The sequence below is a fragment of the Euprymna scolopes genome, chromosome 27, assembly GCF_053919585.1.
Source record: "Euprymna scolopes isolate OS-2025 chromosome 27, ASM5391958v1, whole genome shotgun sequence".
NCBI classification, from domain to species: Eukaryota; Metazoa; Mollusca; class Cephalopoda; order Sepiida; family Sepiolidae; genus Euprymna; species Euprymna scolopes.
Window position 1 is genome coordinate 63,802,191 of NC_136508.1, and position 20,579 is coordinate 63,822,769.

A 20,579-nucleotide genomic window follows, 5' to 3' on the forward strand; every position below is an offset into this window, starting at 1 on the left:
CATGTAAGAAATACAGACACGTATATACACAAGACACATGTATGTATATTATACACGCACTGACTACATGTAAGAAATACAGACACGTATATACACAAGACACCTGTATGTATATTATACACACACCGACTACATGTAAGAAATACAGACACGTATATACACAAGACACATGTATGTATATTATACACACACCGACTACATGTAAGAAATACAGACACGTATATACACAAGACACATGTATGTATATTATACACGCACTGACTACATGTAAGAAATACAGACACGTATATACACAAGACACATGTATGTATATTATACATGCACCGACTACATGTAAGAAATACAGACACGTATATACACAAGACACATGTATGTATATTATACACACACCGACTACATGTAAGAAATACAGACAAGTATATACACAAGAAACATGTATGTATATTATACACACACCGACTACATGTAAGAAATACAGACACGTATATACACAAGACATGTATGTATATTATACACACACCGACTACATGTAAGAAATACAGACACGTATATACACAAGACACATGTATGTATATTATACACACACCGACTACATGTAAGAAATACAGACACGTATATACACAAGACACATGTATGTATATTATACACACACCGACTACATGTAAGAAATACAGACACGTATATACACAAGACACATGTATGTATATTATACACGCACTGACTACATGTAAGAAATACAGACACGTATATACACAAGACACATGTATGTATATTATACACGCACCGACTACATGTAAGAAATACAGACACGTATATACACAAGACACATGTATGTATATTATACACACACCGACTACATGTAAGAAATACAGACACGTATATACACAAGAAACATGTATGTATATTATACACACACCGACTACATGTAAGAAATACAGACACGTATATACACAAGACACATGTATGTATATTATACACGCACTGACTACATGTAAGAAATACAGACACGTATATACACAAGACACATGTATGTATATTATACACGCACCGACTACATGTAAGAAATACAGACACGTATATACACAAGACACATGTATGTATATTATACACACACCGACTACATGTAAGAAATACAGACACGTATATACACAAGACACATGTATGTATATTATACACACACCGACTACATGTAAGAAATACAGACACGTATATACACAAGACACATGTATGTATATTATACACGCACTGACTACATGTAAGAAATACAGACACGTATATACACAAGACACATGTATGTATATTATACACGCACCGACTACATGTAAGAAATACTGACACGTATATACACAAGACACATGTATGTATATTATACACACACCGACTACATGTAAGAAATACAGACACGTATATACACAAGACACATGTATGTATATTATACACACACCGACTACATGTAAGAAATACAGACACGTATATACACAAGACACATGTATGTATATTATACACGCACTGACTACATGTAAGAAATACAGACACATATATACACAAGACACATGTATGTATATTATACACACACCGACTACAAGTAAGAAATACAGACACGTATATACACAAGACACATGTATGTATATTATACACGCACTGACTACATGTAAGAAATACAGACACGTATATACACAAGACACATGTATGTATATTATACACACATTGACTACATGTAAGAAATACAGACACGTATATACACAAGACACATGTATGTATATTATACACGCACTGACTACATGTAAGAAATACAGACACGTATATACACAAGACACATGTATGTATATTATACACACACCGACTACATGTAAGAAATACAGACACGTATATACACAAGACACATGTATGTATATTATACACGCACTGACTACATGTAAGAAATACAGACACGTATATACACAAGACACATGTATGTATATTATACACGCACTGACTACATGTAAGAAATACAGACACGTATATACACAAGACACATGTATGTATATTATACACACACCGACTACATGTAAGAAATACAGACACGTATATACACAAGACACATGTATGTATATTATACACACACCGACTACATGTAAGAAATACAGACACGTATATACACAAGACACATGTATGTATATTATACACGCACTGACTACATGTAAGAAATACAGACACGTATATACACAAGACACATGTATGTATATTATACACGCACTGACTACATGTAAGAAATACAGACACATATATACACAAGACACATGTATGTATATTATACACACACCGACTACATGTAATACAGACACGTATATACACAAGACACATGTATGTATATTATACACGCACTGACTACATGTAAGAAATACAGACACGTATATACACAAGACACATGTATGTATATTATACACGCACTGACTACATGTAAGAAATACAGACACGTATATACACAAGACACATGTATGTATATTATACACGCACTGACTACATGTAAGAAATACAGACACGTATATACACAAGACACATGTATGTATATTATACACACACCGACTACATGTAAGAAATACAGACACGTATATACACAAGACACATGTATGTATATTATACACGCACTGACTACATGTAAGAAATACAGACACGTATATACACAAGACACATGTATGTATATTATACACACACCGACTACATGTAAGAAATACAGACACGTATATACACAAGACACATGTATGTATATTATACACGCACTGACTACATGTAAGAAATACAGACACGTATATACACAAGACACATGTATGTATATTATACACGCACTGACTACATGTAAGAAATACAGACACGTATATACACAAGACACATGTATGTATATTATACACACACCGACTACATGTAAGAAATACAGACACGTATATACACAAGACACATGTATGTATATTATACACGCACTGACTACATGTAAGAAATACAGACACGTATATACACAAGACACATGTATGTATATTATACACGCACTGACTACATGTAAGAAATACAGACACGTATATACACAAGACACATGTATGTATATTATACACACACCGACTACATGTAAGAAATACAGACACGTATATACACAAGACACATGTATGTATATTATACACGCACTGACTACATGTAAGAAATACAGACACGTATATACACAAGACACATGTATGTATATTATACACGCACTGACTACATGTAAGAAATACAGACACGTATATACACAAGACACATGTATGTATATTATACACACACCGACTACATGTAAGAAATACAGACACGTATATACACAAGACACATGTATGTATATTATACACACACCGACTACATGTAAGAAATACAGACACGTATATACACAAGACACATGTATGTATATTATACACGCACTGACTACATGTAAGAAATACAGACACGTATATACACAAGACACATGTATGTATATTATACACGCACTGACTACATGTAAGAAATACAGACACGTATATACACAAGACACATGTATGTATATTATACACACACCGACTACATGTAAGAAATACAGACACGTATATACACAAGACACATGTATGTATATTATACACGCACTGACTACATGTAAGAAATACAGACACGTATATACACAAGACACATGTATGTATATTATACACACACCGACTACATGTAAGAAATACAGACACGTATATACACAAGACACATGTATGTATATTATACACGCACTGACTACATGTAAGAAATACAGACACGTATATACACAAGACACATGTATGTATATTATACACACACCGACTACATGTAAGAAATACAGACACGTATATACACAAGACACATGTATGTATATTATACACACACCGACTACATGTAAGAAATACAGACACGTATATACACAAGACACATGTATGTATATTATACACGCACCGACTACATGTAAGAAATACAGACACGTATATACACAAGACACATGTATGTATATTATACACACACCGACTACATGTAAGAAATACAGACACGTATATACACAAGACACATGTATGTATATTATACACACACCGACTACATGTAAGAAATACAGACACGTATATACACAAGACACATGTATGTATATCATACACGCACCGACTACATGTAAGAAATACAGACACGTATATACACAAGACACATGTATGTATATTATACACACACCGACTACATGTAAGAAATACAGACACGTATATACACAAGACACATGTATGTATATTATACACGCACCGACTACATGTAAGAAATAGACACGTATATACACAAGACACATGTATGTATATTATACATGCACTGACTACATGTAAGAAATACAGACACGTATATACACAAGACACATGTATGTATATTATACACACACCGACTACATGTAAGAAATACAGACACATGTATGTATATTATACACGCACCGACTACATGTAAGAAATACAGACACGTATATACACAAGACACATGTATGTATATTATACACGCACCGACTACATGTAAGAAATACAGACACGTATATACACAAGACACATGTATGTATATTATACACACACCGACTACATGTAAGAAATACAGACACGTATATACACAAGACACATGTATGTATATTATACACACACCGACTACATGTAAGAAATACAGACACGTATATACACAAGACACATGTATGTATATTATACACACACCGACTACATGTCAGAAATACAGACACATGTATGTATATTATACACGCACCGACTACATGTAAGAAATACAGACACGTATATACACAAGACACATGTATGTATATTATACACACACCGACTACATGTAAGAAATACAGACACGTATATACACAAGACACATGTATGTATATTATACACACACCGACTACATGTAAGAAATACAGACACATGTATGTATATTATACACGCACCGACTACATGTAAGAAATACAGACACGTATATACACAAGACACATGTATGTATATTATACACACACCGACTACATGTAAGAAATACAGACACGTATATACACAAGACACATGTATGTATATTATACACACACCGACTACATGTAAGAAATACAGACACGTATATACACAAGACACATGTATGTATATTATACACACACCGACTACATGTAAGAAATACAGACACGTATATACACAAGACACATGTATGTATATTATACACGCACTGACTACATGTAAGAAATACAGACACGTATATACACAAGACACATGTATGTATATTATACACGCACTGACTACATGTAAGAAATACAGACACGTATATACACAAGACACATGTATGTATATTATACACACACCGACTACATGTAAGAAATACAGACACGTATATACACAAGACACATGTATGTATATTATACACGCACTGACTACATGTAAGAAATACAGACACGTATATACACAAGACACATGTATGTATATTATACACACACCGACTACATGTAAGAAATACAGACACGTATATACACAAGACACATGTATGTATATTATACACACACCGACTACATGTAAGAAATACAGACACGTATATACACAAGACACATGTATGTATATTATACACGCACCGACTACATGTAAGAAATACAGACACGTATATACACAAGACACATGTATGTATATTATACACACACCGACTACATGTAAGAAATACAGACACATGTATGTATATTATACAGGCACCGACTACATGTAAGAAATACAGACACGTATATACACAAGACACATGTATGTATATTATACACGCACCGACTACATGTAAGAAATACAGACACGTATATACACAAGACACATGTATGTATATTATACACACACCGACTACATGTAAGAAATACAGACACGTATATACACAAGACACATGTATGTATATTATACACACACCGACTACATGTAAGAAATACAGACACGTATATACACAAGACACATGTATGTATATTATACACACACCGACTACATGTCAGAAATACAGACACATGTATGTATATTATACACGCACCGACTACATGTAAGAAATACAGACACGTATATACACAAGACACATGTATGTATATTATACACACACCGACTACATGTAAGAAATACAGACACGTATATACACAAGACACATGTATGTATATTATACACACACCGACTACATGTAAGAAATACAGACACATGTATGTATATTATACACGCACCGACTACATGTAAGAAATACAGACACGTATATACACAAGACACATGTATGTATATTATACACACACCGACTACATGTAAGAAATACAGACACGTATATACACAAGACACATGTATGTATATTATACACACACCGACTACATGTAAGAAATACAGACACGTATATACACAAGACACATGTATGTATATTATACACACACCGACTACATGTAAGAAATACAGACACGTATATACACAAGACACATGTATGTATATTATACACGCACTGACTACATGTAAGAAATACAGACACGTATATACACAAGACACATGTATGTATATTATACACACACCGACTACATGTAAGAAATACAGACACGTATATACACAAGACACATGTATGTATATTATACACACACCGACTACATGTAAGAAATACAGACACGTATATACACAAGACACATGTATGTATATTATACACGCACCGACTACATGTAAGAAATACAGACACGTATATACACAAGACACATGTATGTATATTATACACACACCGACTACATGTAAGAAATACAGACACGTATATACACAAGACACATGTATGTATATTATACACACACCGACTTCATGTAAGAAATACAGACACGTATATACACAAGACACATGTATGTATATTATACACGCACTGACTACATGTAAGAAATACAGACACGTATATACACAAGACACATGTATGTATATTATACACACACCGACTACATGTAAGAAATACAGACACGTATATACACAAGACACATGTATGTATATTATACACGCACTGACTACATGTAAGAAATACAGACACGTATATACACAAGACACATGTATGTATATTATACACACACCGACTACATGTAAGAAATACAGACACGTATATACACAAGACACATGTATGTATATTATACACACACCGACTACATGTAAGAAATACAGACACGTATATACACAAGACACATGTATGTATATTATACACGCACCGACTACATGTAAGAAATACAGACACGTATATACACAAGACACATGTATGTATATTATACACACACCGACTACATGTAAGAAATACAGACACGTATATACACAAGACACATGTATGTATATTATACACACACCGACTACATGTAAGAAATACAGACACGTATATACACAAGACACATGTATGTATATTATACACGCACCGACTACATGTAAGAAATACAGACACGTATATACACAAGACACATGTATGTATATTATACACACACCGACTACATGTAAGAAATACAGACACGTATATACACAAGACACATGTATGTATATTATACACGCACCGACTACATGTAAGAAATAGACACGTATATACACAAGACACATGTATGTATATTATACATGCACTGACTACATGTAAGAAATACAGACACGTATATACACAAGACACATGTATGTATATTATACACACACCGACTACATGTAAGAAATACAGACACATGTATGTATATTATACACGCACCGACTACATGTAAGAAATACAGACACGTATATACACAAGACACATGTATGTATATTATACACGCACCGACTACATGTAAGAAATACAGACACGTATATACACAAGACACATGTATGTATATTATACACACACCGACTACATGTAAGAAATACAGACACGTATATACACAAGACACATGTATGTATATTATACACACACCGACTACATGTAAGAAATACAGACACGTATATACACAAGACACATGTATGTATATTATACACACACCGACTACATGTCAGAAATACAGACACATGTATGTATATTATACACGCACCGACTACATGTAAGAAATACAGACACGTATATACACAAGACACATGTATGTATATTATACACACACCGACTACATGTAAGAAATACAGACACGTATATACACAAGACACATGTATGTATATTATACACACACCGACTACATGTAAGAAATACAGACACATGTATGTATATTATACACGCACCGACTACATGTAAGAAATACAGACACGTATATACACAAGACACATGTATGTATATTATACACACACCGACTACATGTAAGAAATACAGACACGTATATACACAAGACACATGTATGTATATTATACACACACCGACTACATGTAAGAAATACAGACACGTATATACACAAGACACATGTATGTATATTATACACACACCGACTACATGTAAGAAATACAGACACGTATATACACAAGACACATGTATGTATATTATACACGCACTGACTACATGTAAGAAATACAGACACGTATATACACAAGACACATGTATGTATATTATACACACACCGACTACATGTAAGAAATACAGACACGTATATACACAAGACACATGTATGTATATTATACACACACCGACTACATGTAAGAAATACAGACACGTATATACACAAGACACATGTATGTATATTATACACGCACTGACTACATGTAAGAAATACAGACACGTATATACACAAGACACATGTATGTATATTATACACACACCGACTACATGTAAGAAATACAGACACGTATATACACAAGACACATGTATGTATATTATACACGCACTGACTACATGTAAGAAATACAGACACGTATATACACAAGACACATGTATGTATATTATACACGCACTGACTACATGTAAGAAATACAGACACGTATATACACAAGACACATGTATGTATATTATACACACACCGACTACATGTAAGAAATACAGACACGTATATACACAAGACACATGTATGTATATTATACACACACCGACTACATGTAAGAAATACAGACACGTATATACACAAGACACATGTATGTATATTATACACGCACTGACTACATGTAAGAAATACAGACACGTATATACACAAGACACATGTATGTATATTATACACACACCGACTACATGTAAGAAATACAGACACGTATATACACAAGACACATGTATGTATATTATACACACACCGACTACATGTAAGAAATACAGACACGTATATACACAAGACACATGTATGTATATTATACACGCACCGACTACATGTAAGAAATACAGACACGTATATACACAAGACACATGTATGTATATTATACACACACCGACTACATGTAAGAAATACAGACACATGTATGTATATTATACACGCACCGACTACATGTAAGAAATACAGACACGTATATACACAAGACACATGTATGTATATTATACACGCACCGACTACATGTAAGAAATACAGACACGTATATACACAAGACACATGTATGTATATTATACACACACCGACTACATGTAAGAAATACAGACACGTATATACACAAGACACATGTATGTATATTATACACACACCGACTACATGTAAGAAATACAGACACGTATATACACAAGACACATGTATGTATATTATACACACACCGACTACATGTAAGAAATACAGACACATGTATGTATATTATACACGCACCAACTACATGTAAGAAATACAGACACGTATATACACAAGACACATGTATGTATATTATACACACACCGACTACATGTAAGAAATACAGACACGTATATACACAAGACACATGTATGTATATTATACACACACCGACTACATGTAAGAAATACAGACACATGTATGTATATTATACACGCACCGACTACATGTAAGAAATACAGACACGTATATACACAAGACACATGTATGTATATTATACACACACCGACTACATGTAAGAAATACAGACACGTATATACACAAGACACATGTATGTATATTATACACACACCGACTACATGTAAGAAATACAGACACGTATATACACAAGACACATGTATGTATATTATACACACACCGACTACATGTAAGAAATACAGACACGTATATACACAAGACACATGTATGTATATTATACACACACCGACTACATGTAAGAAATACAGACACGTATATACACAAGACACATGTATGTATATTATACACGCACCGACTACATGTAAGAAATACAGACACGTATATACACAAGACACATGTATGTATATTATACACACACCGACTACATGTAAGAAATACAGACACGTATATACACAAGACACATGTATGTATATTATACACGCACCGACTACATGTAAGAAATAGACACGTATATACACAAGACACATGTATGTATATTATACATGCACTGACTACATGTAAGAAATACAGACACGTATATACACAAGACACATGTATGTATATTATACACACACCGACTACATGTAAGAAATACAGACACGTATATACACAAGACACATGTATGTATATTATACACGCACCGACTACATGTAAGAAATACAGACACGTATATACACAAGACACATGTATGTATATTATACACACACCGACTACATGTAAGAAATACAGACACATGTATGTATATTATACACGCACCGACTACATGTAAGAAATACAGACACGTATATACACAAGACACATGTATGTATATTATACACGCACCGACTACATGTAAGAAATACAGACACGTATATACACAAGACACATGTATGTATATTATACACACACCGACTACATGTAAGAAATACAGACACGTATATACACAAGACACATGTATGTATATTATACACACACCGACTACATGTAAGAAATACAGACACGTATATACACAAGACACATGTATGTATATTATACACACACCGACTACATGTCAGAAATACAGACACATGTATGTATATTATACACGCACCGACTACATGTAAGAAATACAGACACGTATATACACAAGACACATGTATGTATATTATACACACACCGACTACATGTAAGAAATACAGACACGTATATACACAAGACACATGTATGTATATTATACACACACCGACTACATGTAAGAAATACAGACACATGTATGTATATTATACACGCACCGACTACATGTAAGAAATGCAGACACGTATATACACAAGACACATGTATGTATATTATACACACACCGACTACATGTAAGAAATACAGACACGTATATACACAAGACACATGTATGTATATTATACACACACCGACTACATGTAAGAAATACAGACACGTATATACACAAGACACATGTATGTATATTATACACACACCGACTACATGTAAGAAATACAGACACATATATACACAAGACACATGTATGTATATTATACACACACTGACTACATGTAAGAAATACAGACACGTATATACACAAGACACATGTATGTATATTATACACACACCGACTACATGTAAGAAATACAGACACATGTATGTATATTATACACGCACCGACTACATGTAAGAAATACAGACACGTATATACACAAGACACATGTATGTATATTATACACACACCGACTACATGTAAGAAATACAGACACGTATATACACAAGACACATGTATGTATATTATACACACACCGACTACATGTAAGAAATACAGACACATGTATGTATATTATACACGCACCGACTACATGTAAGAAATACAGACACGTATATACACAAGACACATGTATGTATATTATACACGCACCGACTACATGTAAGAAATGCAGACACGTATATACACAAGACACATGTATGTATATTATACACACACCGACTACATGTAAGAAATACAGACACATGTATGTATATTATACACGCACCGACAACATAACATTGTATCATAATGCATTTAATGAAACATTGGTATTTTGTTCAGTTTTCTGCATCTATGGATGCTGGTAGTGTTTTGTTATGGTTTCAGGTTAATTGAATAGAGCAAAACACAACAAACTTATATGATGGAAATCAAATGCTTATTTAAATGAAATGTAGCACAATGGATGAGAGGGCCATTCAGGAGGAGGGGGGCTCATCTCCCCACATTTGAGGTCCGTTTACCAGATGTGTACTGTTCTCGTGGCGGAGGCCAAAAGAAACTCAGCAAGTGCACGGTTTTTAAGGTTGCCGCTGTCAATGTGGGTGATTGACAGGCGTTTAGTGTAAACGAGTGCAGAGAGGTGACAGAGGCCACGCCTGCTTGCTGATAGTCGAATCTAAAACAATGTTCAAATGTTATGTATGCATTTCTCTCTTTCTCTTTCTTTCTCTCTCTTTCAATAAAGAAAGAGAAGATAATTGAATTGATTTGTATTGTAAAATACAGTCAAGGCTTGGATTTCGTGTGCTACAGTGCATAGCAGGTTTGTGCTTGCCGTTGGCGATGACACGTGTCGGGTCACTTTAAATATTCTCCTTAAATGTCGAATAAATAATTCTATATTTTTATAAAATTGTCTTTGTTCGCGTTCAATTTCAGCAATCTTTTGCCATCAACGATGATAAAGTGATGCCCATTATGACCAAAAAGACCAGAGGCACAACCCACTAGCAAATGTAGCCAACGGCAAGTCAACCCTAAGCACCCTAGAGGTTCATCTTTAATATTTTTATCGTCTATGTGCCTATCATTTGATAGTGTCTAACACTTTGGGGGCTGGTTGCCATTCCCAGGACGTAACAACTGTTCCAGAGACATCCTAACAACACGGGCAAACCAAGCAACTTTCCCCGACAAACGATCGTAGCATAGAAGCACAACACACCATCAACCAATGTTCTATTAAATGCAACAAGACACAGGAAAACATAACCAAATTTATGCTTCATTAAACACCGCATAACACAATACCAGCCAAATCTTAATTAAATAAAGCAATCACACAACACAATACCAATCAATATTCTATTAAATTAAGCATAACACATATACAAAAAGCAATACCAACCAATTCCTCATTAATGCAACACAAAACATAATCATACTAGTCAATGTTCATTAAATACAACATAACACAAAAATAAAACAGACAAGATTTCATAAAATGCATCATAAAAACCATTGCTTCATTATATGCAGCAACACCAACAAATTGATTCCAGACAATGGTTCATTAAATGCAACAACAAAACAATACCAGCAAATCCGTTGCCAAGATCGCCAGAAAAATGGTTGGATCATTGTATCGCTCTAGTAGATATCTCACTTCTGATGCAATCCTCTACCCGTATAAAACCCAAGTACATCCTAAAATGAAGTACTGTTGCCAAATTTGTGCAGGAACTACTCGGACCACTATCATGTTTTGACAGAGTTCAAAACTAGCTTCGAAACTTAGGTGATGCCATTTTCTCTTCTCTGCAACCTCTTTCACACAGAAGAGACGTTGCTAGCTTGTGTCTGCTCTATGGTTTTTGAGCTTCAATCTATGCCCCCCCCATATCAAAATTTCACACACAAAAAAAAAAACACTCGTCTAGCTAAAACAACTACCAACAATTTCCCCCATTTTCTATCTGTGCCTAAATCTAAACATGGATTCCATGAGCTAAGCTTCTTTCCTAGAACTGTCCACCTGTAGATGTCTTTCCAGCTGACTACAATATGATTGTTTTCAAGTCCAATGTAAACAAGTTTTTGCTGAGCCGTTCCCTTAAATAATCAGATTATACCAAATTACTACTAACGATTACTACACTGTTTTCTTGATGACTACCGTACACCCATTAACCCTTATCCTCGAGTTCCCTTTGGGCCTTGATAATGTGGTGACCCCTTTGTAAAAAAAAAAAAAAAAAATGCTTCATTAAATTCATTATCATACAACACAACATCCCTTCATAGATGAAATGAAGTATGGATATATTGACCTTCTCACGTGACTGAGGCAGAAGGAAAAAAGACAGGAAGAGAATAAGACAAGATGTCGAGTAACTCTTATGTCACCTGTATTCCCTTGTAAATAAACCCCTTCGTCGTTCACCCATACCCCCTGTTTCTTGCTGTATTCTTATTTAAAGTAAGGATACAACAATAACACAACAAATGCTTTATTAAATGCACAAGGCAATACATCCAGATAATAAAGGCTTTAATACTCACCTAAGGTTACAGTATATTGACTTTCGCCAGCACCATTTTTAACTCTTAACGCATAATTCTTAGCCGATTTTTCAGTTATAGCCAATGTTAAGATACTGCAGTTGCCAGTAAAAGGAAATAGACCATCTTCAGCAGGACGATAAACAGCTTTATCCGAAGAGAGTTTTTCATTTCCGGTGTACCATTCTACGACTTTAGCTTCAGGATGGCAATAAAAACATACTTTGATCTTTTTTTGATCTCCAATGTGGGCTTTTTGGATTTTGTCGCCAAGGAATTTTGCTTTAGCTACAAAGGAAATATTCACAATTTAAAAAATTTCACAATGCAAAAACAAATTAAAGTTATTAGTCTTCAAAATGTTTTGGATTCTTCGGACAACAATTCTCATCTTGAGTGTTAGTTTCACAACGTTTCGGTCGATGTAACCTCCAACCTTCTTCAGATGTATCTTATCGAAATCAGGAATCCTTCTCTGAAACTCAGAATTTCGAATGGAACCCTTTATTTAATTCATGGTGGTAGCATGCTCTTATTCCGTCAGCCATGACTGGGTAGAAGTCCTGAGTAATTCGCAATTGCATTTTATCCACTATGCTACGAGTCCTTGCATAAGAACCCATGGCATAGTGGATAAAATACTTGATAAAAAAATACAACTGCAAATTACTTAGGACTACTATACAGTCATGGTTGACAGAACGAGAGCATGCTATCCCCGTCCATTAAATACAGGGTTCTGTTTAAAATTCCATGCAGATTCCAAAGTCCGACAAGATACACCTGAAGAAGGTCGAAGGTTACGTCAATAAAAATAACACTCAAGATGAGACAGTGGTCTGGATAATCCAAACAATCAATCCTCATCTCCAAAATTTAGAAACATAATCTTCAAAACTATAAAAATATGAATCTTAGTACGAGGTGCTTTCAATAAGTTTCCAGACGTTTTTGTACAGGCATTTAAAATTATCGTAGACTCTTGAAAATTCAGTATATTATTGCTAAACATCTCATGAGATGACTGACTAATTTTTATGATTTCAGGTTCAAATGAACAGCTACAGCAAGAATTGGAATACACTCTACTAAAGCCTGATTGTCACAGCTGATGAATTTCAAAAGTGCCGTCTGGACGTGAGGACAATTAAGAAGAACGATATGCAATAAAATTCCTTTTTAAATTTAGAAAAAAAAAATGCCACAGAAACGTATGGAATGCTTCAAACTGCTTTTGGAACATCTTGCATGAATCGAGCATAAGTTTTTTGAGTGGCATAAGAGATTCAAGGAAGGTAAGGAGTCTGTGAGGAATGATGAGAGGTATGGGAGTAAGGAAGTTAGAACACCACAGTTGATTGATCAAATAAAAAATTTTCATGCATAAAGACCACTGTGCACTTATAGGGACAATAAGTGCACAGTTTGATGTCAGTGTGGGAACTGTGAACACAATTATTGGCGAGGAACTGAAGATGCAGATGATTTGTACAAAGTTTGTCCCAAGGTTGCTCCATTCATGTCACAGATTAATTGACCAAGATGGGTATCAAAACAGTTCCTCACCCTTCCTATAGTCTATACCTTGCTTCCTGTGACTTTTGATTATTCTTGAAGCTCAAGGAAAACCTTAAAGGCTGTCGAGATGAAAGAGGCTGTAACGAGGGTCATTGACACACTCACACAAGAGGACTTCCATAGGGCGTTCCAGAAGTTGTTGGAATCGTACAACAAGTGCATTGCAGTCAAAGGAGATTACTTCGAAGGGGACTAGAGTTTCATGCATGTACTATCAATTAAAGAGCCCATACAAAGAAAGTCTGGAAACTTATTAAAGGCACCTCGTATGTTTGCAATATGATAATCTCCAAAGAATAAAATACATTCTTCAATTCTGACAGGTGCATAGCCAATAATAAATAAATAAATAAATAAATAAAAGCTCTGATTAATTTTCCAACCTGCATAAACCTTAGAAAACTATTTTCAGTCTATAGTGGAATGGGGTCATAAACATTTAATGCTACTAAGGCTAAACTTCTTTCCTTTAACAATTACAAGAAACTTTGTCAACCACTGATTGCAGAGACTAAGTTCACTACTCAAGAGTTCATCGTTCAAATTTCTCAGCTTAACATTCACAAGTAACATGAATTGGAACAAATACATTGAAGACATTGCCAAGACTGCTGAAAAGAAGGTGGGTTCCCTCTACCGTGCTAAAAAATTACTTTCACTTGAGAGTATCCTGTATCTCTACAAAGCTACAATTCGTTTATGCATGGAGTATTGTTGCCACATTTGGGCTAGTCCATATATCACTAGTCTCACCCTCTTAGACAGTGTCCAAAAAAAAAAAAAAGGAAAAAAAAGTTTAAATCCTTTAAGTCTCACACCATCAGTCAAACTACAACGCAAGATTATCCCACGAAGCAGCAACTTTATGGCAACCTACTTGCCGTATCTACTACTATCAGGGAGTGACGTCTACGATTTGACGGTCACTCTAGAGGAGCAAGCAAGAGCTGGTGAGACATGTATTGCTATGGACTCCATGGGATGGGCACACAAGCAGAGGATGACCTAGATCCACGTACATCCAGCAAATTCCACATGATGCCAACTGTGATCCTGAAGATCTGAGGCAGCTGATGGAGGACATAGAGATCTATTGGTTCAGGCAAGGAGCTTGACCAAATAGATAGATAGATTCCTGTTTCCATGACTGTACTGTCATGCAGAAGTTCAAGTGTAATGTGAACAGGCATCTCGCATAGTTTCCTGGAAACATGATCTCAAATAGTAACCCTTTATGCTTTGTTTGGGGTGAATATACCCTCTTTCGGTTTGTGTGGGTGTGTGGAGGGTAACACAAAAAACCAACAACTAAAATGAATGATGTACAAGTGATATAAATAATTTGAGAAATGTTTAATTAATTTAATTAAAATATCATCAAGAAAAAGGGTGAACATTAAAAGAAAGACTAGCCTAATGCAAATGTGGGGTAAGGAGACAGGAAGTCATTATTTGATGAAGCAGAAGTCACCTAACTTATCCACTCCTATATAAATCAGTTGAAGTCTTAACTTCTAAGACAAAAATTTGCATTTTAAGTTTTCAGAGAGAACTGTTATAAGAGGGAAAATGGAAGGCAAAACCAAGGCAAGACGAGACAGGAAAAAGAAGAGAGAAAAAAAGTAAAAGAAAAAGAAAGCAAGAAAGAAAAGAAAAAAAAAGAAAAGAAAAAGAGGAAAATAAAATCCAGACAAATAGTGATAAAATAATAAGGAGTAAAGCTCTAGCGATTTAGCAAAAATCAGCCATTTTTTTTTTATTCAAAAAGCAGAGAACTCATATCCATGCGAAGGTCTACTGTTTTAAGTGTAAATCCGTTTTTTTTTTCTTTTTTTTTTTTTTTTTATAAAAATCGAATTTCCACAACACATCTCTGATAGTTTGATATTTACAGAGGGGGAACATTAAATGCATACAAGAAACAAATATTTTTTGTTTAGTGACTGAAAAAAAAAAAAAAAAATTATTGGCATCACATATTATTTTTAGTCAAACATAAGCATTTCAAATATGGTTGATACTTGAATGATCCAGATCGCCATAAAAAATGTGTCTTATTGTTTAAAGGGTCAAATTCTTCGACTGAGTACTCTAATAAGAACAAACATTTAAAATCTTAAGGAGACAGGCAGACAGACAGGACAGAGAGAGAGAGAGAGAGAGAGAGAGAGAGAGAGAGAGAGAGAGAGAGAGAGAGAGAGAGAGAGAGAGACAGGATAGACAGACAGACAGACAGACAGAAAGAGAAAGAGAGAGAGGCTGAGTTAACATTCACCCCTTCCCCTCTTTCTCTGTATGGTCTGCTAATACTATTTCGCTGGTTATATATTCCTTTCTAGCTAGAAATAAAGATTGCAACTACAATAGAATATTCAAGAAACGCAAAAGATGTATACAGTTTTCAGCTGTAAGCTTTAATCATTTCATTTTATAAATTATCTTATATTTTTTTTCTATAGAAGAAAGGAGGAGTGCATTTGCTGAAAAATGGGTTCAGCTTTCAATTTACAACTGAAAATTTACACTCGCTACAAAGGTTGCAACTACAAAAATAGATACGTACTATCAACTTTAACTGGCACAGATTTCTCTGAATATTTTTTTCCTGTTTTTGTGGGAACACCATTGTTTGCCTGACATATCCAATCTCCGGATTCTTCATAAGTCAAATTCTGAAAAACTATTTTTTTTTCATCAATAATTCTCTTTTTTAGATTTCCCCATTTCTGTAGCAATTTATAGGTGATTGTAGAAGGACTGGCATTAGCTGAGCAGTTGATTTCCTTCTTTGTCTTCTCATAAGAAATCATAATTTCAGGAGGATCTGTAAAATGGAAATAATTCCTGAATAAAACTTGGATGAAAAGATACTTTTTAAAAAATCGATAATATTATCAAAAGATATGACACACGGTGCTATTTCCAAAAATTAAGAACTGACCCAAAGCTGTGTTCGTATCTTCAGCCAGTTTATGGTAAGCAGCCTTAAAAGTTGCCGGAAAAGCCAACAAAAATACTGCCAGATGATAAATTCAAAATGCTGAAAACAAAAACTTTACCACAAGAAGATAAGAATAAGTTTAATTATATGAAAGAAATATTTCCTTTTTTTTAAGAAAATTATATTAAATATTCGGTACTTGTGCAAAATTTGAACCAGATGTAACAAACTGACCGCTCGGCTTTGCTCAGAACATGACGTCGACCGCCGACTTTCACTGAGCGTCACCGATTATCAAATTGTAACAACGTTACTCAAGGAAAATACTGAAGAAAACATTTAAATATAATAAAATAACCAGAAAAAAATGTAACAAAAATAAAGAAACAGCAACCTACCGTAACAGTTTTTGTTTTATTTGTGTAACAATTTTTTTAAGTGAAAATAATTTAAAAAATATTTTTTTCCAACCATTTTTGGGGGTGGGGTGGGGGGAGGTTCAAACAAAATTGAACAAGACTAAGAAAACAAATTTTTGCTATCATTTTTTTTTTAAACAATTTAAAAAAACAAACAAACACTTTTTTAAAATGTGATTTTCAGGTATTAGTTTTTTTTTTTTCTTTTTTTTTGTAATCAATGTTAAGTAAACTTTTTTGTTATTATTTTTTTCTTTTCGTGAACATTTATTTTTCACGTAGGGTGGGGCTGGGCAACTGATTTTTTTTAATTAAATTAAGACAGCCGGGATATTTCCTTATGATTAGGTAGACTTTTCTACGGTCGCATCAGACGATTTCACAGTGAGAAGAGACAGCAGATGTGAAAGAAACTTCGCTAACCCAACCGGGTAGTTTTCTGATATATGGTTTAAGATAGAGACAAAAGGATCATTACTAAATTTTTGTCTCCACATAAACTCGCAAAGATAGCTGTCGAGAAGCTCCTGGCTGGTCCCGTTGATTTTTTATTTTTTTCCAATATTTTCCCCAAATATCGTCTGCTTCTTTGCTGCTCACTGATTGGCGTCTTATGTCAAATGACAGTCAAACCTGAGCGGATGACGTCATATCTCAAGCAAAGCCGAGTAGACGGTTAGTTATATCTGGTTCAAATTCTGCACAAGTACCAAAATATTTTTCTCTATTAAAGATGGAAGCAATTCTGAACGAAAATCAAGTGTGTTTCTTTTGTCATGGTAAGTATCTTAGATTTTTTTTTTGTAAAAAGAAAAGTTTCAATATATATATATATATATATATATATATATATATATATATATATATATATATATTATAATGATGAAAACATTTTTTTTCGTCGAAAACAACTTTCTTTTCAATAGTATCAGATAAATGATTTTTTTTTCCCTCCTATTAACGAAAACATCACCGGCTGACAGCTAATTGCTGATTGGCTAATCACGTCATCTTTTTCCAGCAGTTTACCCGTAAACTGTTTGACAATGCTGACGTGACCTTGGGCCAGGTTCTGGATCAGTAATAATTTTTTTTTTTTAGATTTTCAAACTAACTGTCAAATATGTCTTCTGTTTAAGAAAATTTTTCAAAGAAATACATTTTACAAAAAACATTTCTCCACTTTGATTTAATATTTAGACTAAAAATTATTTTCAAACTAAAACAAGAAATACGTTCTTTAAAGTCACATCGTAAAATTTAAAAATTTTCATAAAAAGTTAAAAAAGAAAATAGTTGAATTATATTTTACTTCAATCAAAATAATTTTCTGTTAAAATGCTGTAATATCATTTTTGTAAAAATTGCATAAAATGCAAATAATGTGTTCAGCGTTCAGGTTATAACTTTATTATTCTTATTTTCTAAATTATGTTTTTTTTTATATAGAATTAAGAACAAGATCATCGATATAAA

The 20,579-nt window shown here is 34.0% G+C and overlaps 1 protein-coding gene across 4 annotated transcripts in view; it reads right to left on the minus strand.

Moving 5' to 3' along the window:
* Positions 1-20,579, minus strand: part of LOC145248869 (uncharacterized) — a 402,247-nt gene that overhangs the window by 97,504 nt on the left and 284,164 nt on the right. For all 4 annotated transcript variants that reach the window (XM_080110617.1, XM_080110620.1, XM_080110619.1 and 1 more), the window contains exons 9-10: positions 18,307-18,567; positions 14,166-14,453 (exon numbers count right to left, since the gene is read on the minus strand). In XM_080110617.1, coding sequence (XP_079966743.1) covers positions 14,166-14,453; positions 18,307-18,567 — 549 coding nt within the window. The remainder of the gene's footprint in view (positions 1-14,165; positions 14,454-18,306; positions 18,568-20,579) is intronic.